Source organism: Salvelinus fontinalis, chromosome 38 (assembly GCF_029448725.1).
Source record: "Salvelinus fontinalis isolate EN_2023a chromosome 38, ASM2944872v1, whole genome shotgun sequence".
NCBI classification, from domain to species: Eukaryota; Metazoa; Chordata; class Actinopteri; order Salmoniformes; family Salmonidae; genus Salvelinus; species Salvelinus fontinalis.
In genome coordinates this window covers 27932313-27955018 of record NC_074702.1, presented here as the reverse complement: position 1 = coordinate 27955018, position 22706 = coordinate 27932313, and the positions used below count along the sequence as shown (strand labels likewise).

At 45.7% G+C, this 22706-nt stretch overlaps 1 protein-coding gene across 1 annotated transcript; it reads left to right on the top strand.

The window, feature by feature from the left end:
* Window positions 1–8617: 8617 nt before the first annotated feature.
* Window positions 8618–13903, top strand: LOC129837435 (complement C3-like). Its single transcript, XM_055903585.1, is given in 5 exon segments — window positions 8618–10122; window positions 10125–10322; window positions 10325–11472; window positions 11474–13405; window positions 13407–13903. Coding segments are annotated over 5 exon segments (5046 nt in total). The 5' UTR covers window positions 8618–8672; the 3' UTR covers window positions 13725–13903.
* The last annotated feature ends 8803 nt before the right edge of the window (window positions 13904–22706 follow it).

Sequence of the window (22706 nt, the reverse complement as noted above, 5' to 3'; positions counted from 1 at the left end):
AGATGTTGTACCCACTGTGACTATTAAAACCTACCCTAACAAGAAACCGTGGACAGATGGTAGCATTCGCGCAAAACAGAAAGCGCGAACCACCGCATTTAACCATGCAAGTTGACTGGGAATATGGCAGAATACAAACAGTGTAGTTATTCCCTCCGCAAGGCAATCAAACAGGCAAAATGTCTGTATAGAGACAAAGTGGAGTCGCAATTCAACGGCTCAGACACTAAACGTATGTGGCAAGGTCTACCGACAATCACGGACTACAAAAAGAAAACCAGCCACGTCACGAACACTGACCTCTTGCTTCCAGACAAACTAAACACTTTCTTTGCACTCTTTGAGGATAACACAGTGCCAACGATGTGGTCCTCTACCAAGGACTGTGGGCTCTCCTCCTTGGCCGATGTGAGTAAGACATGTAAAGGCGTGTTAACCCTTGCAAGGCTGCCGACCCAGACGGCATTCCTAGCTGCTTCCTAAGAGCATGCTCAGAACAACTGGCTGGTGTGTGTACGGACATATTCAATCTCTCCCTATCCCAGGCAGCTGTCCCCACATGCTTCAAGATGGACACCACTGTTCCTGTACCCAAGAAAACAAAGTTAACTGAACTAAATGACTATCGCCCCGTAGCACTCACTTCTGTCATCATGAAGTGCTTTGAGAGACTAGTCAAGGATCATATCACTTCTACCTTACCTGTCACCCTAGACCCACTTCAATTTTCTTACTGCCCCAATAGATCCACAAATGATGCAATCGCCATCACACTTCACACTGCCCTATCCCATCTAGACAAGAGGAATACATATTTAAGAATGCTGTTCATTAACTATAGTTCAGCATTCAACAGCATAGTAACCTCCAAGCTCATCATTAAGCTTGAGGCCCTAGGACTGAACCCCACCCTGTGCAACTGGGTCCTGGACTTCCTGACGGCCTGCCCCCAGGTGGTGAAGGTAGGAAACAACACCTCCACTTCGCTGATCCTCAACACTGGGGTCCCACAAGGGTGTGTGCTCAGTTCCCTCCTGTACTCCCTGTTCACCCATGACTGCGTGGCCAAGCACACCTCCAACTCAATCATCAAGTTTGCAGATGACAAAACAGTAGTAGGCTTGATAACCAACAATGACGGGACAGCCTACAGGGAGGAGGTGAGGGCTCTGGGAGAGTGGTGCCAGGAAAATAACCTCTCACTCAACATCAACAAAACAAAGGAGATGATTGTGGACTTCAGGAAACAGCAGAGGGCGCACCCCCCTATCCACATCGACGGGACCGCAGTGGAGAAGGTGGAAAGCTTCAAGTTCCTTGGCGCACTGACAAACTGTAATGGTCCACTCACACAGAAAGGAGGCTGAAGAAATGTGGCTTGTCAAATCAAATCAAATCAAATGTTATTGGTCTTATACACATGGTTAGCAGATGTTAATGCGAGTGTAGCGAAATGCTTGTGCTTCTAGTTCCGACCGTGCAGTAATATCTAACAAGTAATCTAACAATTTTACAACAACTACCTTATACACACAAGTGTAAAGGAATGAATAACAATATGTACATATAAATATATGGATGAGCGATGGCAAAACGGCATAGGCAAGATGCAGTAGATGGTATAGAGTACAGTATATACATATGAGATGAGTAATGTAGGGTATGTAAATATTATAGAAAGTGGCATTGTTTAAAGTGACTAGTGATACATTTATTACATCCAATTTTGAATTATTAAAGTGGCTAGAGATTTGAGTCAGTATGTTGGCAGCAGCCACTCAATGTTAGTGATGGCTGTTTAACAGTCTGATGGCCTTGAGATAGAAGCTGTTTTTCAGTCTCTCAGTCCCAGCTTTGATGCACCTGTACTGACCTCTCCTTCTGGATGATAGCAGGGTGAACAGGCATTGGCTCGAGTGGTTGTTGTTCTTGATGATCTTTTTGGCCTTCCTGTGACATCGGGTGGTGTAGGTGTCGTGGAGGGCAGGTAGTTTACCCCCTTTGATGCTTTGTGCAGACCTCACTACCCTCTGGAGAGCCTTATGGTTGTGGGCGGTTCAGTTGCTGTACCAGGCGGTGATACAGCCCGCTCTTGCGTCTTCTTCACCATGCTGGCTGTGTGGGTGGACCATTTCAGTTGCACTGTCTGAGCTAGAAGCACAAGCATTTCGCTACACCCACAATAACATCTGCTAAGCACGTGTATGTGACCAATAACATTAGATTTTTTTAAATTTTGAAACAGGAATTACATTAAACCTAGGATGACTCTTTGCAATGAACAATTTTCCAAAGTCAGTGGGTGATATAAACAGTTAAAGATGTGATGTAGCAATACCAATAGTTTCAGAGGAGTTTTTTTTTTCCGATAATCTGTTAAACTCCATAATCTGTCGCTGTCCCTGTCCTATTGTCCCTGTCCAGGATGGTTTAATGATTACAGTAGACCAGGCCCTGCCAGTGCCAGAGGTGAAAAGGTGATGTTGGCATAGCGTGTGTGTTTGTTGTTCATCTCGTCATTGACCGAGATAGAAGACTACTTTGGGCCCATTGCAATGAAAAGGCAGAATTTAACACTCAGCTGTATGTTAGCGCTGCATTTCTTAAAAGGTTGGAAGCATTTGTTTTTATTCACCAAAGTAACAACACAGTGTGGTCAAAGATTTAGTGACTTAGTTGTAGTCAAGATCTGGTTACCTATATCTACAGACATAGTTATGTTTTAGCGTTTAAGTATTTATTAACTTATTTCCGGATAATTACCCACAATTAACTATTTGTCAACATCATATGGAGAACTGGTGCTACCTAGCTAGTTCCAGCTGACGTTAGCTACTAGCCATGTAAGCATTTAATAACATTCCAATCCAAGTGTTGACGCAAGTGAGCCGTTTCACCGACTCTCCCTGACCGGTGAAACAGCTTCTCCTTCTGAAGGCCTCTCCATGGCTCTTCTTTGACAGTGGTAGCTAACTCAGCCGTCAATCGATTCAGTCTCCGCTGTCTCTACTTTATATCGGCTGGCTTTTTTTGTTGTGTTATGTGGGTATCTGCCTGTGCTAGATTAGTTCTCGGGTTAGATGGCTTTATGTATTTCCAAAACTTTGGTTTACTTTAATGTAAGCTAAGTGTTGATGGCAACTGGCTGACTCACGCAGTGCTAATGTAATGTTAACAAGCGGGTAGGGCTAATGTTAGCAGGCTAGTTGGGTTACCATTAGCAGGCTTTGATAGTTAACTCAGCCATCAATCGGTAAGTCTCCGCACTCTACTTTATATCTGCTGGATTTTTTTTTTGTTCTGTGGGTTTCTGCCTGTGCTAGACTAGTTGTTCTCTGGCTTACTACTTAGCTATGTCAACTGTGGTGGTTGGCTAGCTAGGCTAGTTATCTATCAAGGCTAGCTAGTAGGCTAAAATAACTAACTTTAGCTGGCTGGCTAAAATAACTGCATATTCCGGTAAGATTATTTTTTAACTGCTTAGATGGCATTATGTGTTTCCAAAACGTTGGTTTACTTTAAGCTTGTTGTTGATAGCAACTGGCCAACTAACCTAGTGCTAACGTAATGTTAGCAGTCTGGTAGGTCTAACGTTAGCAGGCTAGTAGGGCTAACGATAGCAGGCTAGTTGGCTATGAACCTTGCAAGCTGATTTGTAACAGTAAAAGTATTTAAGTATTTGATTGTAAGTTAGATAAAAATGTAATTTAAATTTGAAGTTTAATTTGAAGTTATACATTTGAAGTTATTTCTTTTGGACTTTACATTATATTACGTCCCACCCCACAAATGTTCATTTTTTCCGGCATAACCAGTCTTATTCAGAATTCTGATCAGTTTTATGCAATAACTCTAAAAATAGAAAAGTGAGGTGTAACTTTGCATTGGGACTTTTGGTGTGTATTCAATCAAATGTATTTATACAGCCCTTCGTACATCAGCTGATATCTCAAAGTGCTGTACAGAAACCCAGCCTAGAACCCCAAACAGCAAGCAATGCAGGTGTAGAAGCACGGTGGCTAGGAAAAACTCCCTAGAAAGGCCAGAACCTAGGAAGAAACCTAGAGAGGAACCAGGCTATGAGGGGTGGCCAGTCCGCTTCTGGCTGTGCCGGGTGGAGATTATAACAGAACATTGCCAAGATGTTCAAATGTTCATAGATGACCAGCAGGGTCAAATAATAATAATCACAGTGGTTTTTGAGGGTGCAACAGGTCAGCTCCTCAGCAGTAAATGTCAGTTGGCTTTTCATAGCCGATCATCTCTACCGCTCCTGCTGTCTCTAGAGAGTTGAAAACAGCAGATCTGGGACAGGTAGCACGTCCGATGAACAGGTTAGGGTTCCATAGCCGCAGGCAGAAAAGTTGAAACTGGAGCAGCAGCACGGCCAGGTGGACTGGCGACAGCAAGGAGTCATCAGGCCAGGTAGTCCTGAGGCATGGTCCTAGGGCTCAGGTCCGAGAGAGAGAAAGAAAGAAAGAGAGAAAGAGAGAAAGAAAGAGAGAAAGAGAGAATTAGAGAGAGCATAGTTAAATGCACACAGGACACCAGATAAGACAGGAGAAATACTCCAGATATAACAGACTGACCCTAGCCCCCCGACACATAAACTACTGCAGCATAAATACTGGAGGCTGAGACAGGAGGGGTCGGGAGACACTGTGGCCCCATCCGACGATACCCCCGGACAGGGCCAAACAGGCAGGATAGAACCCCACCCACTTTGCTAAAGCACAGCCTCCACACCACTAGAGGGATATCTTCAACCACCAACTTACCATCCTGAGACAAGGCCGAGTATAGCCCACAAAGATCTCCGCCACAGCACAACCCAAGATGGGGGCGCCAACCCGGACAGGAAGATCACGTCAGTTACTCAACCCACTCAAGTGACGCACCCCTCTTAGGGACGGCATGGAAGAGCACTAGTAAGCCAGCAACTCAGCCCCTGTAATAGTGTTAGAGGCAGAGAATCCCAGTGGAGAGAAGGGAACCGGCCAGGCAGAGACAGCAAGACAGTATTCTAATGCAAATCCATACAGTGCCTTGCGAAAGTATTCACCTCCCTTGGCATTTTTCCTATTTTGTTGCCTTACAACCTGGAATTAAAATAGATTTTGTGGGGGTTTGTATCATTTGATTTACACAAAATGCCTACCACTTTGAAAATGCAAAATATTTTTTATTGTGAAACGAACAAGAAATAAAACTTGAGTGTGCATAACTATTCACCCCCCAAAAGGCAATACTTTGTAGAGCCACCTGTTGCAGTAATTACAGCTGCAAGTCTCTTGGGATATATCTCCATAAGCTTGGCACATCTAGCCACTGGGATTTTTTGCCCATTCTTCAAGGCAAAACTGCTCCAGCTCCTTCAAGATGGATGAGCTCCTGCTAATGTACAGCAATCTTTAGGTCGTACCACAGATTCTCATTTGGATTGAGGTCTGGGCTTTGACTAGGCCATTCCAAGACATTTAAATGTTTCCCCTTAAACCACTCGAGTGCCGCTTTAGCAGTATGATTAGTGTCACGAACCGGCTCAAAGCCCGTAACAAAAGGGAGACAACATGGAGATAAGGAATAACATAATATATTTATTAACCAAGGTAACCTAAATGCAATTAACAATGGTGTGTGTAATCAGTAATCAGTAGTGTAAGTGAGTGTTTTGCTTGCATAAATGTGATAATGCGGGGTGTTGAAAGGTGCCAAAGCAAACAACTAAAAAGCCACAAAAATACCACAACAAAATCTATGAAGGTGTCTGCATGGAGAGAGTCTCCCCAATGAATGTGGAAGAGGTCTATTTATCCTGGGACACACCCGGGCCCAGGTGTTTCCCATGTAGCTGACGACCCTCCCAACTTCGCCCACCGGCATCCTAATAAGGAGACAAGAGCAAAGAGAGAATATGGCAGACAGAGTGGGAGGGTCGTCACATTAGGGTCATTGTTCTGCTGGAAGGTGAACCTCTGTCCATGTCGCAAATCTCTGGAACACTGAAACAGGTTTCCCTCAAGAATTTCCCTGTATTTAGCGCCATCCATCATTCCTTAAATTCTGACCAGTTTCCCAGCCCCTGCCGATGAAAAACATCCCCACAGCATGATGCTGCCACCACCATGCTTCACTGTGGGGATGGTGTTCTCGGAGTGATGAGAGGTGTTGGGTTTGCGCCAGACATAGCGTTTTCCTTGATGGCCAAAAAGCTCAATTTTTGTCTCATCTGACCAGAGAATGTTCTTCCATATGTTTGGGGCGTCTCCCATATGCCGTTTGTTGAACAACAAACGTATTTGCTTATTTTTTTCTTTAAGCAATGGCTATTTTTCTAGCCACTCTTCCGTAAAGCCCAGCTCTGTGGAGTGTACGGCTTAAAGTGGTCCTATGGACAGATACTCCAATCTCCGCTGTGGAGCTTTGCAGCTCCTTCAGGGTTATCTTTCATCTCTTTGTTGCCTCTCTGATTAATGGCCCCTTGCCTGGTACGTGAGTTTGGTGGGCGGCCCTCTCTTGGCAGGTTTGTGCCATATTCTTTCCATTTTTTACTAATGGATTTAATGGTGCTCCTTGGGATGTTCAAAGTTTCTGATATTTTTTTAGAACCCAACCCTGATCTGTACTTCTCCACAACTTTGTCCCTGACCTGTTTGGAGAGCTCATTGGTCTTCATGGTGCCTGCTTGCTTGGTGGTGCCCCTTGCTTAGTGGTGTTGCAGACTCTAGGGCCTTTCAGAACAGGTGAATATATACTGAGATTATGTGACAGATCACGTGACACTTAGATTGCACAAAGATGGACTTTATTTAATGAATTATGTGACTTCTGAAGGTAATTAGTTGCACCAGATCTTATTTAGGGGCTTCATAGCAAAGGGGGTGAAGACATGTGCACGCACCACTTTTCCATTTATTAATAAAAAATATAACATTTTAAACAGGTTTTTTTTTTTTTTTTTCACTTCACCAATTTGTACTATTTGGTGTATGTCCATTACATGGAATCCAAATAAAAATCTATTTAAATTACAGGTTGTAATGCTACAAAATAGGAAAAACGCCAAGGGGGGTGAATACTTTTGCAAGGCACTGTATGTTACATGTAATTATGTTTATGCTCCCTACCCTTTAAAATGCTACTAAAAGAAAATGACAAACTTACTTGCAACAACAAACCCACATCTCTTCTCAAACAGCTACAACTGTACATTAAGTCTTCTCTTGAGTTGGGCTCGGGGATGGATTATGTTAGGGACAATACAGGATGAATAACAATAACAGTTTTTTCCAAAATAATAATAAATAATGTACATTTTGTAATGTCAATCCTGGTTATAGGTAACAATCCTTTGCATGAACTGCCTACATAGTATTTACACATATTACTCATTAATTGTGGAAATAAATTAAGATATGCATTATTTTTCATTATATACAAATTGGTTTTCTCACAAAATGTCTGTAGCGTCTAAACAGTTTGGCCTACAAACTAATTATGATCACTCTCTGGAAAGATGAGACTCTCGTGAATACAATGATTTTGCGGGTACCAGTTTAAAGAAATGAATGGAAGTATGGAGGTAGATTTGTGCCTACCCAATAAAAGGGGTTAAATACGTATCTCCTAGAGTTTTAAGAAATGGGCTATAGTAGTAAAGGCCCAATTCAATATTTTATCAATTTTTTTTATTTTTTATTAATTATATCTAAAGGGGTCCTAAAATTTAAGAGCTATATAAGAAAGCTTTTATTTACACATATTTAACCCCATTTTTTGGGCCGTCACAGAACCAACTCTATACTTCCATACATTTGTTTAACTGGTACCGGTCACCTTCAGACGAGTCCCGTGATACTTGTCGCAGAGCAAAACAGAGAACACCATCTTGTTCGTGAGAGTCTCATCTTTCCATAGAGACAGACACTTCAAAACCTTATTCCTTATGATACAATTTTTGACTGTCTTTTTTGCCATTTATAAATGTGTTATTCAATTCATTTCTATGAGCTATAGTAGTAAAGCCCCCCCCCCCAACGGCTTAGACTTTTAGAGGTTAACGAGAGATCACCTCAAGATAGAACTGTGGCTAACATAAGCCCTTCATGTTCTTGGTTCTTGATTTGAAACAGGCCTTCTGAAGACTGTAACTTTGGCAAACATGGAGTCCAAATAATATAGACTGACATTTAAAATGGTATGCTTCGTGAAACAATGAGTTTCAGGCTACTAACAGCCCATTTATTTGCAAAAATGTCTAAAAACATGTTTTCACCATGTCATTATGGTGTATTGTGTTTAGATGGGTGAGAATTGTATTTTTTCATTCAGGCTGTAACGCAACAAAATGTGGAATAAGTCAAGGGGTATGAATACTTTCTGAAGGCACGGTAGTTAATTATAGTAGCCTTGGTGAGTAACCCCCACACATCAGACTTTGCCATTTTTTGCCATTTTGTTTTATTAAGTTGTTGGTTTCAGTGGTTTAACATAAATCAGAGAAGTTCCAGTACATTTCCAACCTGTGTATCTCTCTGATAGACTTTGTGCTGTTTGTTTTGCTTATCAGTGAACTTTCCAACTAGCATTATCAGGACCGCTGGTTTCCCAGCTCTACTGCTGGGAAGTAACACACCCCCCGGGGGAGTCACCCCTGGAACTCCTCCCACAGAATGAGCTCAGGAGTAGACAGGATTGAAGGCACTATTACAGACCCAGAATCAGTGGTGGAGATGTGGGTCGGCAACTTGCTGTGTCTGGCCGCTCTGGCTGTAGCCCTCTCCTTACCTACCGTATCTGATGGAGCTGCTCTACAAGTGTTGTCAGCTCCTAACCTGCTTCGTGTGGGCAGTAATGAGAACACCTTTGTGGAGTCTCAAGACCATACAGGAGGTCCCCTGAATGTTAAGATCATGGTGAAAAAACACCCAACGCAGAGCAAAGAGCTGGTCTCTAAATCAGTGGTTCTGGATCAAGCAAACAACTTCCAGGCTATGACGCAACTGGTCATCCCAGAGGGGGGCCACTTTGTGGATGACCACAAGCAGAAGCAGTATGTTGTCCTGCAGGCCCAGTTCCCTGACCGCCTCCTGGAGAAGGTTGACCTGGTCTCCTTCCAGTCTGGATACATCTTCATCCAGACTGTCAAGACCATTTACACTCTGGCCAGCACCGTCTACTACAGAGTGTTCTCTATGACTCCTGGCCTGGAGCCTCTGACCAGGGAGATATTTGAGGACAAAGAAGTTGCCAAGAACAAAGAGATCACAGTCTCTGTGGAGATCATGACTCCTGAAAACATCACCATCTTCAGGAAGATCATCAACCCAGATAAGGGAGTCAAATCTGGACAGTTCATTCTCCCTGCGATCGTCGGTTTCGGGACATGGCATGTGGTCGCGAGGTTCCAGAGCACTCCTCAGATGACCTTCTCATCTGACTTTGAGGTCAAGGAGTATGTTCTGCCCAGCTTCGAGGTTAGTCTGACCCCAGGTAAAGCCTTCTTCTACATCGACGACAAAGACCTGACCGTTGACATCACTGCCAGGTATCTATATGGTAAGGAAGTGACAGGGACAGGCTATGTGGTGTTTGGTGTCATCACAACAGAGAACGAAAAAAAGAGCTTCCCCGCCTCTCTGCAGAGAGTAGAGATCAGAGAAGGTAAAGGAGTGGCTTGTCTGAAAAAGGAACACATCACACAGACTTTCACCAAAATTCATGATCTGGTCAAATACTCCATCTTTGTATCAGTCAGCGTGTTAACAGAGGGTGGGGGTGAGATGGTAGAGGCAGAGAAGAGAGGGATCCAGAACGTTACTTCGACATACACCATCCTCTTTAAGAGAACGCCCAAATACTTCAAACCTGGCATGCCCTTTGATGTCTCGGTTTACATCACGAATCCCGACAACTCTCCAGCCAATGGAGTGGAGATTGAGGTGGCTCCAGATAATGCTAAAGGGGTGACCAGGGCTAATGGCTTCGCCAAAGTTACACTTAACACCGTGGCATCAGCCAAAGAGCTGCCAATCACTGTGAAGACCAAGGACCCGGGTATCCTCCACACCAGACAGGCGGAGGCCACCATGAAGGCTCTCCCCTACAGGACTTCCACCGGGAATTTCATGTTGGGGTTGACTCTAATGATCTGAAAATAGGAGACCCCATTAAGATCAATCTGAACCTGGGACCCCTCGCCCTTCAAAACCATGACCTTACATACATGTTCCTGAATAGAGGTCAGCTGGTGAAAGTGGGCAGATTCAGAAGACAGGGCAATGCGCTGGTGATACTGTCAGTGCCCATCTCCAAGGAAATGCTTCGTCGTTCCGCATCATAGCGTACTACCATGTGGGAACAGATGACCTGGTGGCAGACTCTGTCTGGGTTGACATCAAGGTCTCCTGCATGGGCTCGCTGAAAGTGACGTCGACCAGGCCCAAGGCATCCTATGAGCCTCGTAAGGCTTTCAGTCTGACCATCACTGGAGACCCAGGAGCTAAAGTAGGACTGGTGGCTGTAGACAAGGGAGTCTACGTTCTCAACAACAAACACTGTCTCACACAGACCAAGATCTGGGACACCATAGAGAAGCATGATACAGGCTGTACAGCTGGAGGGGGAGCAGGTAATATGGGGGTGTTCTACGATGCTGGTCTGGTATTTGAGACCAACACCGCTAAAGGGACTGTGATCAGAACAGACCCCAGCTGTCCTGTTAGTTCCAGGCGGAGACGAGCAGTGACCATCAGTGACGTCATCACTACTATGGCCAGTAAGTACAATGGTCTGGCCAAGGAGTGTTGTGTGGACGGCTTGAGGGACAACACCATAGGGTACACCTGTGACAGACGGGCCCAGTACATCATAGATGGGGATGTCTGCATCCAATCCTTCCTCGTCTGCTGCAATGAGATGGCCACAAAAAAGGATGAATTCAAACAGGATGCACTGCTGCTCTCACGCAGTGAAGAGGAGGATGATGATGCTTTCATGCGGTCTGAAGACATTGTGTCTCGTAGTCAGTTCCCTGAGAGCTGGATGTGGGAAGATACCAATCTTCCTGAATGCCCCGCCCAAGATAAGCACTGCGAGACCACGTCTGTAACAAAGAACAACTTCCTGAAAGATTCCATCACAACCTGGCAGATAACAGCCACCAGCCTGTCTAAAACTCATAGTATCAGTGTGGCAGATCCATTTGAGATGATAGTTCTAAAGGAGTTCTTCGTTGACCTAAAGCTGCCCTACTCAGCTGTCCGCAACGAACAGCTGGAGGTCAAAGCAATCCTTCACAACTACAGCGAAGACCCCATCACTGTGCGTGTTGAGCTGATGGAGAATGGCGAGGTGTGCAGCTCGGCAAGCAAGAAGGGTAAGTACAAGCAGGAAGTGAACATGGACGCCATGTCCACCCGGGTTGTCCCCTATGTCATCATCCCTATGAAGCTGGGCCTGCCCTCCATTAAGGGTCAAGGCATCTGTGAAAAACTCTGGCAGCAATGACGGTGTGAAGAGGGACCTGCGCGTTGTGGCTGAGGGAGTGCTGGTCAAGAAGGAAAACAACGTACTCCTGAACCCGGTTAAACATGGTGGTGAGCAGATCGCACACATACCCAGTGGAGTGCCCCGGAACCAAGTGCCAAACTCTGATGCTGACACACTGATCAGTGTGACAGGTGGAGAGCATACCAGTGTGCTGGTGGAGCAGGCCATCAGTGGAGACTCACTGGGCAATCTGATAGTTCAGCCAGTCGGGTGTGGGGAACAGAACATGATCTACATGACCCTGCCTGTCATTGCTACGCACTACCTGGACAACACCAAAAAGTGGGAGGATATTGGCCTGGACAGACGGAACACAGCCATCAAGTACATCAACATTGGTTACCAACGTGAGCTGGCCTACCGTAAAGAAGATGGCTCCTACGCTGCCTGGATCCACACAAAGAGCAGGACCTGGCTGACAGCATACGTATTAAAGGTGTTTGCCATGTCCAGTACATTGATCAGTGTTCAGGAAAATGTGCTATGTAGTGCTGTCAAGTGGCTGATCCTGAACACACAACAGCCAGACGGCATCTTCAATGAGTTTGCTCCTGTCTATCACTCAGAGATGGCGGGTAACGTGAGGGGGTCGGACAGTGACGCATCTATGACAGCCTTTGTTCTCATCGCCATGCCGGAAGCAAGCTCACTGTGTGAGAAGTCTGCCATCAGCCTACCAGGCAGTATGGATAAGGCAGTAGTGTACCTCGAGAAGCGTCTTCCCCACCTCACGAATCCCTATGCTGTAGCTATGACTTCCTATGCTCTGGCCAATGCAGGGAAAGTCAAAAAGGAGACCCTACTGAAGTTCGCCTCTCCACAGCTGGACCACTGGCCAGTCCCAGGTGGTCACCAGTACACGCTGGAGGCCACGTCGTATGCCCTGCTTGCCCTGGTCAAGGTGAAGGCCTTCGAAGAGGCCGGCCCAATAGTCAGGTCGCTTAACAAGCAGAAGAAAGTGGGAGGGGGATACGGATCCACACAGTCCACCATCATGGTGTTCCAGGCTGTGGCTGAGTATTGGAGCAACGTGAAGGACCTGAAAGACATTGACTTGAACATCAATCTGGAGGTGGCCGGCACAGCATCAGTCACCAAGTGGTCCATCAACAACAAGAACCAGTTCCACACTCGTACAGACAAGGTCAACTCCATAGACAAGGACTTGACAGTAAAAGCCTCAGGAAATGGTGAGGCAACCTTGTCGGTGGTGACACTGTACTATGCCCTGCCAGAGGAGAAGGACAGTGACTGTGAAAGCTTTGACCTCTCTGTCACCCTCACTAAGATGGACAAAACAAGCCACGAGGACGCCAAGGAGTCATTTATGCTCACTGTTGAGGTGTTGTATCGTAACTCGGAGAGAGATGCGACCATGTCTATCCTGGACATCGGCTTGCTGACCGGCCTCATCGTAGACACAGATGATCTGAAAAAGTTGTCCAAGGGGAGGGAGCGCTACATAGAGAAGTTTGAGATGGACAAAGTTCTATCTGAAAGAGGATCTCTCATCCTCTATCTGGACAAGGTGTCCCATAAATTAGCAGACAGAATATCCTTTAAGATTCACAGAGTACAGGAAGTAGGAGTTCTACAGCCTGCTGCCATCTCTGTATACGAATACTACAACCAAAAGCACTGTGTGAAGTTCTACCACCCGCAGAGGGAGGGTGGTACTCTGAGCAGACTGTGTCTTGGAGACGTGTGCACGTGTGCGGAAGAGAGCTGCAGTATGCAGGAGAAAGATGAGCCAGATGTCAACCGCATAGACAAAGCCTGCGGCGCGGGACTGGATTATGTTTACAAAGCTACGGTGGTGGACTCTAAGCTTACGACACACACAAACACTTACAACCATGAAGATCGATGACGTCGTCAAGCCAGGTACTGATGAGGTAATAGTGGGAAGGAATCGTGACTTCATGGGACTATCTTACTGTAGAGAGGCTCTGGGTCTAAAGCAGGGGAAAACATACATGATTATGGGGAAGTCTGAAGACCTGCACAGAGTGGAGGAGAAAGGACTGTTGCAGTACAAGTATGTCCTAGGAGAACAGACATGGATAGAGTACTGGCCCTCACAACAAGAGTGCACATCCAGAGACTACAGAAAAGTATGTCTGGGCATCGATGAGTTCATTAACCAGATCACAACTTTCGGCTGCCCTGTTTAGTTTCTCTTCTTGTTTTGTTAAATTTACATTTTTTGTAACATTTCAATCCAGGTTGCATGCCCTGTCATCTCATTGTAACCTAGAGAGTGTATGACGATGAGTTTGACCACTTCGAATACATTCTGAAACTGACCAGTAAATTATGTACACTGTGCACAATAAAGCCATTTGGGAAAGAACATGTTTTTTCTTTAAAGTTAACCTACGATGATGACGACTGCAAATGGCACACTTACGCATACATTTATATGTGCCATTTGCAGTCATCATCGTCACAGATTACTATGCCATGGTTACATTTTCTATGCCTTTATTTTAGCACTAAAATGACCCCTGCCTGCTGTAATAAGCATGAAAGAAATGCAAAAAAAAAAAAAACGTCTTGTCTCATTCCTTTGTGTGCGTACCACCAGTCATTTTGTGGATTTAATTGTTTATTGGTTTTGAACACCAATCAAAGACTACTTCAGTTTAAGGTTGAGTGGGATGATAACTGGTTTAGTTCTCATTCTAAATCAGTACAGTGTATCTTTCAACAGTTCCTAATTTTTTTTACCAAATGCGATCAGGATTAGCATTTTCTCCGGCCCCATACGTCACTCAGCAAATAAGATGTACTGTATACAAGTCAGTCAGGGTAATAGACACTTTCATCACCGCCTTTACCGATGTGGAAACTTGTTTATAGAAACAAGATAATTTATAATCAGTTGTTAATTTATTATGAGCAAGGTTTTTACATTAGGGGTACAGACAAAGGACACTGACCCTTACCAGGAGGAAGTGTGTCTCTGTGATTGATGGGAGATATGCAGTATGTATTTTAGTAGACAACAGTTGTAGTGGGATCACACACACACACGTGTAAACGCACACACACACTGATGCGGAACCTTCCATGTAAGCCTTGGGATGACACAGCCGGAGTGGCTCTGAGTGTTTGAAGGACATTTCAGTCTCAATCAGTGAAGATTAAAGACAAAAATATAAATAATCACCCCACATTAACCATAGCAGAACATCCTCACTCTCTTCCTGAACCCAGATGACAAAACCTGGTGCTAACATGTGTTCTTTGTCCTGATCTTGTCAACATTCTGATTGTGTCCACATTTTTTGGACAGGTGTAGACAATCAAAATACACATTGTGAACTAATTGTAATCAGATCTTTCTGACCACATCCGGAGGTAGTCAGGGACGCATTTAATTTGTATTTATTTTATTTAACATTTATTTAACTAGGCAAGTCAGTTAAGAACCAATTCTTATTTACAATGACGGCCTACACTGCATCTTACAAGTGTACAGATCTGTTGGGTGAAACAATTTAACTCATCATTATAGCGAAAGTAAAATGATTGACCTAGCATGACATTATTTTGAAACAATATCTCTCTTTAATACATGGAAGGACCAGGAAATCTGGTCACAATGCCGAGAGAATGGACAGATAACACATTTTAATACCATTTAATATTTTAACAAACCTAACGCAATGGTCTGTCAGAGTCCTTTAAAAACAGTGGGATGGAGTCAGGCGCAGAGAGCAGAGGGTTCGAATAAATGTAGATTTATTTCCCGGGGAAAAACGGTCACGCCAAAACACACGGCGCATCAACTGACCGGCCCATACACAGGACCCAAAATGTCCAGAAAAACAAAATACAATAGACCATCCACACACTAACAGAAATACAATCCCGCACAAACCTAGGCGGGCCTAACAGGCTTAAAAAGACAAAAACAAAAAAACACAATAAGGAACAGGTGCAACTAATAAGACCAAACGAACAGAAAAGGAAAAAGGGATCGGTGGCGGCTAGTAAACCGGCGACGATGACGACCGCCGAGCACCTCCCGAACAGGCAGGGGAGCCACCTTCGGTGGGAGTCGTGACATGGTCAATCTAAGCGCAGGCAATAGTGCTATAAATTCAGGGTTGGGTTTTGAAGAATTAATAAATTGTCGGTGTGTCAAGGCTTGGTCCCTCACTGGCCAATCAGAACGTGCTCCATGGCGAAATATGTAGTTGCTTCAGGTTGTGTATTTACAGTTTTGCCTTGGGATCAACTCCAATTCCAATGTTAGTCCATTGTAGTTTGTTAAATGGCTTACAGAAACGAAATAACAATCTATAGACCTATCCCATCTTTGCTAAATAGGCTTACTTGAACCCATTTGCAGTCCACATTGTTCTAAATAATTGCATGGCCTCAATCTCATTCACACTGATATAGGGGCTAGGCCTACTGTAAACTGCATTATGGCTGAGCATGGACGTGCCAAACATGGTCAATAGGCAAGATTAAATTCATTATTGATAAAAGAGAACAAATATTTCTAATAAAATTCTAAACAAAACGAAACATTTTTAAATAGGAAAATGTTATGATTGAATCAACGTTATTGTTTCGACGTCATAGACTAAGTCAAATAACATACAGTACCAGTCAAAAGTTTGGACACACCTACTCATTCAAGGGTTTTTCTTTATTTTTACTATTTTCTACATTGTAGAATAATAGTGAAGACATCAAAACTATAACACATATGGAATCATGTGGTCCTTCCATTTTGGTTTTGTGGGTTATTGTCTATGTGAAGTTGCATGTCTGCACTCGTTGTTTATAGCGGTCAGTTTGTTAGGTGTTCTTCGTGGTCATTCGTTTTATATTAAAAGTATGTATTCATATCACGCTGCGCCTTGGTCTCCTCTATACGACAAACGTGACACCCAGTAAGGTGAGCAGCAGGGCAGTGTGGGTAACCAGAAGTGGGTGTCACGCTGTGATTAGATTTTTTTTTAAATTATCAGACCAAATAGGAGAACTCAGAGGCCACTCCCCTACTCCTTCCTCCTTCAAACTCTCCAGGGTCCCAGAGCAGCTGTTCTCACATCTCAAACACATCTCAAACAAACACTCTGTCACACTCTGTCATACCATTGCTGGCTTGCTTCTGAAGCTAAGCAGGGTTGGTCCTGGTCAGGCCCTGGATGGGAGACCAGATGCTGCTGGAAGTGGTGTTGGAGGGCCAGTAGGAGGCACTCCTTCCTCTGGTCTAAAAAATATCCCAATGCCCCAGGGCAGTGATTGGGGACACTGCCCTGTGTAGGGTGCCGTCTTTCGGATGGGACGTTAAACGGGTGTCCTGACTCTCTGAGGTCATTAAAGATCCCATGGCACTTATCGTAAGAGTAGGGGTGTTAACCCCGGTGTCCTGGCTAAATTCCCAATCTGGCCCTCAAACCATCATGGTCACCTAATAATCCCCAGTTTACAATTGGCTCATTCATCCCCCTCCTCTCCCCTGTAACTACTCCCCAGGTCGTTGCTGCAAATGAGAACGTGTTCTCAGTCAACTTACCTGGTAAAATAACGGTAAAATAAAATAAAAAAAACACATGGACACATCTTATTGACCCCTTGGCAGTAAATTACTATGATCTGAGAGGTGGGGGTCATTTATATAATCATTTTTCGATGGAGGATAAATTAAGAATGGTAAGATTTAGTGCTGGTCTAGAAACATGAACTGAGCAGGCCACAGGTAGGAAGATGAAATTATACAGTAACATATTGTCTTGAAAATGTAATTTATTTTGTTTAAAAACAGAGGGTAATTGAAAGTTCACACCTAGAAGGGTTTTTCAAACCATTCGAAAAATGTTTAAACTACTGGATCATATGGTGTCAACATTCAAACCATCTCTATCCAGGTTATTTTTCAATTTAAGCTCTAAAGTTGGGTGGGTGGTGGTGATACGAAAACCAACTTGTACTAGATAAAAGTAGTGTGTTACAGAGCTGCCTTGCATAACCCAGTGTAAAATAAGACACTACAGGTGCACCCCTGAAAACTGTGTAGGGAGTACTACTCCGCCTGTACTACTCCACTGAATTATGACCCTTGTACCGAGGGCCTGATTTAGCTAGCCAATAATAACACAGGCTTGTGCTATGGAGGAGCTCCTTTCTACTTGACATGTATCTGGCCATCTTTTTTCCGTCATTGGAAGGCATCCAAGAGGCAGTGCTACAGCAGCCTACAGCAGCACATTATTACTGTAGCCATAGAAATAGAATGACTAGAACATTACACTTATGGGTGCACTTAACAGTATTTCAATGATTGTAGACTGCTACGGGATTAATAGAGAATTATTAGAATGAGAAAAGTCCGTCAGACAGCATTTTGACAGCACACTCATGAGTACACTCAACATGTAGTAATTATATTTCTATGACTGTAGATGTCAAGCCTACTCCTGCTCCCTCCCTACGTCGCCGGTCTACTAACCACCAGTCCTGGCAACCCACATTGCGCACACCTGCTCCCCATCATTAAGCACACCTGACTTCATCACCACCCTGATTAATCTCCCTTCATTTAGCCCTCACCTACTTGAGTCATCAGGTAGTATTGGTTCTGTTTTCATGTCCAGACGCTGCTCTTGTTTTGTTACCCTCTATGTTCATTATTATTAAACTCACGCTCTGCACCTGCTTCCTTTCTGCGTCGTCGTTACAGTAGCCTGCTACTAATGTGCAGTGAAATATAGTTGGTACCCAGCTATCCCTGGGAACTGAAAATAACCAACACCCTGCAAGCTGGGAAAATTGAAGCCTGAGGCTGTGCTGGGCTAACGGCTGGGGATGTCGTAAACCATGTCCACTGTCAGCGTCGAAATGAAGAGACAAACAGATCCAGCAAATCAAGGCTGTGTCACCGGCCGAATCCGAGACGTGAATGCCTTGGTATAAGCATGGTATATGGTGCAGTGAGTCAGTGACAACATCGGGCCGGGCTCCACAAGGGGGCAAAAGGGGGCCCCCTCAGTTGAAACTTGTGCCACCTCAGTTTACATTTTCTGTCTCTATATAAAAATAGCAAAAAAATTCCAATGATTGAGTGACAGGTTGGCTCAAAATCTGGATCTGTGCTGTATCAGCGTCGTGGAGAGTGTGTATGTTTGTGTGTAAGGAGGCTATGGAAAGCCACTGGGTGGTTAGGTATGACGCTGCTCATCTAGGGTAGGCTATGTGAATAGTGTGATACACCGCCGCCTGTAATATTTGATTTTGATTTATAAAGATGGGGTCAAGTTTACAGTTCAAGCTGCTTCACTCAACTCTGCCTCACGCCCCACCATTACAGAGTTTAGTAAGCTTCTTAGCCAGCTGTAAAAGCCGTTAGTGTTATTAGCCTATTTCACTCTAACCAGCTAATCTGCCACTGCCACAATGAATATCAGAAATCAAACCACTGAGGCCGCGGCCAAGCCCAGCAGTGATGATGCTTCCGAGCTCCAGCTAGCCTTCCACTAGTACCGCCTAGATAATGGCTCCACAGTCTGCTCCACCTACAACTGTTCCTGACAATCTTGGAACAGAGGAGCCAGCCCAGGTTATTCTATAGAATCCTACCCTAGCTCCAGGTTTTCTGTTCAAAAATGTTATTTTAGTAGCAACTGGTTCATAGGAAGAGAGTGGCTGGAATACTCGGTTACTGCAGATGTGTCACTTCTTGGTCAAAAGCACTCAATGGTCTCAGCATTTCAACTTACATTGTTATTGTGGTATAGCGTGATATAAGAAGAATTCAGCATAATTTCAATGCAAGAACCCAAATGGGTATAGCCACATATGGGTATGTTTCGTCATAGAAATAGATAGGCTACATTCTATTTTTATGGTAGCCTATTGCTTTTCGTGGTTGTAAATGGAACTGTATGTATTGGAAATGTGTTTATGGTAGGCCTGCATTGCTTAATTGATTACAAGGGTGGGTCGAATTTGATCCACCGAAATGTCTTGGGCCATATTTCAACGTGTTGCTGAACTAATGAGCTGCATGATTTTCCATGTTTTAAGCTGTCTGCATCTGGGTCTTATCCTGAGTTCTGATAGTACAAACTGGCCCAGACTGACCCAGCAGACTCAGACCAGCTCCACAATGGTGTCTCCCTGCAAGGAGCCACCATTAGGAGACACAAGGAGTTACTGCAATGTCCTATGGAGGGACTCCATACCCTGGCAGAACGCCATGACCAGGCATTCGATACATTGCTGGAGCAATTCTGCGGATTCCCTACTTGGCAGCGGGTCACACCCGTAGTCTCCCAGCCTAACCCAACTACGCTGGAGATTCAGGAACCTGCCGGGCTTTTCTCTTCCAGTGCTTCCTCATTTTCGAGCTGCAGCCTTCTTCGTTCCCCTCATACCGATCGAGGATAGCGTACATCATAATGCTGATGTCCGGGAGGTCACTCGCCTGGACCACGGCAGTGTGGGAGCAACAGTCCACGTCTGCCTCAGTCTGGAAGAGTTTGTGGCGGAAGTTCGGAGGATATTTGATTCTCCATTGTCCGGGAGAGAGGCTGCTCGTAAACTGCTCCAGCAGTACTCTGGTGGGCCGTAAGGAGAACTTTTCCTCTACCGTTACTCGCATCGCTTTCCATGCCATGTTGCTGTCGGGGAACGAGTCAAAATCTCTCTGGGTTCTCATCAACTCTGGAGCTGATGAGAGTATTTTGGATGCTACCCTGGCGTCAGAGCTGGGCATCCACACTCAACCCCTCTCCACTCCCATAGATGTTAGAGCGCTGGACGAATGCTCTATAGGCCGGGTCACTAACAACACCACTCCCATTAACCTAGGAGTATCAGGGAACCAAAGCGAGGCAATCCAATTTATGCTGATTAAGTCTCCTCAGGTTCCCGTGGTATTGGGATTCTCTTTGCTCCAGTGACACAATCCCATCATAGACTGGACTGCTGGTGCCATCATGGGCTGGAGCCCATTCTACCTTGCCCATTGCCTGAAGTCAGCGCAGCCTGCCCCGGGACGTCTTCCCGTGGGCTCTGAAGTTGCCCCGGGCCTCTCTACCAGGGCCTCTGGGAGGTTTTCAGTAAGGCCCGGGCCAGTTCACTTCCTCTGCACCACACCGCCACGGGGATGACTGTACTCTCTATCGGATCCGGAGATCAAGGCAATGGAGACCTACATCGAGGACTCCCTAGCTGCAGAGTGTATCCATCCTTCTGCCTCCCCTCTCGACGCAGGGTTCCTCTTTGTGGAGAAGAAGGACAAAACCATGCGCCTGTGCATCGACTACCAGGGCCTCAATGACATCACGGTGAAGAACCGCTACCCGCTACCACTCATCGCCTCGGCCTTCAAGCCGCTCCAGGGTGCCACCGTTTTCTCCAAGTTTGACCTGCAGAATGCCTACCATCTGGTGCGGATACGGGAAGGGGACGAGTGGAAGACTGCCTTCAACATGGCCAGTGGCCACTACGAATACCTGGTCATGCCATTTGTACTTACCAACGGCACTGCTGTGTTCCAGGCCCTGGTTAATGACTTTCTCCGTGGCATGTTAAACCGGTTCGCTTTTGTCTACCTCAATGATGTCCTCGTTTATTCCAACTCAGTCCAAGAAGACATGCTTCACGTCCAACAGGTCCTCCAGTGCCTCCTGGAGAACCAGCTTGCGTAGTAGCGAAGAAATGTGAATTCCATCGCTGCACCATTCCTTTCCTTGGTTACATTATCGCTGCAGGGAATGTACAGATGGATCCCGGGAAGGTGAGAGCGGTGGTGGATTGGCCATAGCCTACGTCCAGAGTGTAGCTGCAATGTTTCATGGTATTTGTCAACTTCTATCAGCGCTTTATCTGGGTTACAGCACCCTGGCTTTCCCCTTGTCTCCACTCACCTCTCCCAAGGTTCAGTTCACGTGGTCCCCAGCTGCTGACCGGGTGTTTTGGGACCTCAAGCACCGCTTCACCACTGCTCCCATATTGGTTCATCTTGACCCGTCATGTCAGTTCGTGGTGGAGGCCGATGCTTTGGATCTCAGAGTGGGGGCTGTCCTGTCCCAAAGTTCTGCCCTGGACCTCAAGTTACATCCCTGCGCCGCCTTCTCCCATTGCCTCAACACCATGGAGAGGAACTACAATGTGGGGAATTGTGAGCTTCTCGCGGTGAAGATGGCATTGGAGGAGTGGAGACACTGGTTGGAGGGGGCTGAACATCCGTTCATTGTGTGGACGGACCACAAGAACCGGGAATATCTCCGCACAGCCAAGTGTCAATTCCAGGCAAGCTAGGTGGGCCCTGCTTTCCACCCGGTTTAACTTCTCCCTCTCCCACCGACCAGGATCCAAGAACATCAAGCCGGATGCACTGTCACACCACTATAGCCCCGCGGCTACACTCTGGCCTTTGTGAGACAAAGCTTTTGGTGGGCTACCATGGTCCCGGACATTCGTTCGCCACCGCCTGCACGGTCTGTGCACAGAACAAGACTCCTTGGCAAGCTCCGGCTGGTCTTCTTCAACCACTGCCTGTCTCTCACCGTCCCTGGTCTCACGTATCCCTGGACTTCGTCATGGGTCTTCCCCATATCTGATGGCAACACCGCCATCATGACAGTAGTGGACCGGTTTTCCAAAGCTTCCCACTTAATTCCTCTCCCAAAGCTACCCTCTGCCAAAGAGACGGCCCAGCTCATGGTGCAGCACGTTTTCTGGATCCATGTACATGGTCTCCAATCAGGCCCCTCAGTTCTCGTCCTGGGCTGGAAGCTGTTCCGCACGCTTTGGGTCGTTGGCCAGCTTGTCTTCCGGGTTCCTCCCACAGTCCAACGGCCAGTCGGAGCGAGCCAATCAAGACCTGGGGACGACTCTTCAATGCCTTGTCTGGGTTGAATACGCCCCCAACACCCTCCTCTGCTCTGCCACTGGGCTCTCGCCTTTCGAGTGTTCCCTGGGGTATCAGCCTTCACCAAACCTGGAAGAGAGCCCGGTCAGCTCTTCTCAAGACCACCTTTTCAGGTATCAACAACAAGCGGACCGCCACTGAACCCCGGCTCCCTGGTATCATCTCGGGTATGGTCCACTCGTGACCTGCCCCTCCGGGTAGAGTTCTGCAAACTTTATTGGCCCTTTCGCTATCTCCAAGATCATTAGCCCCT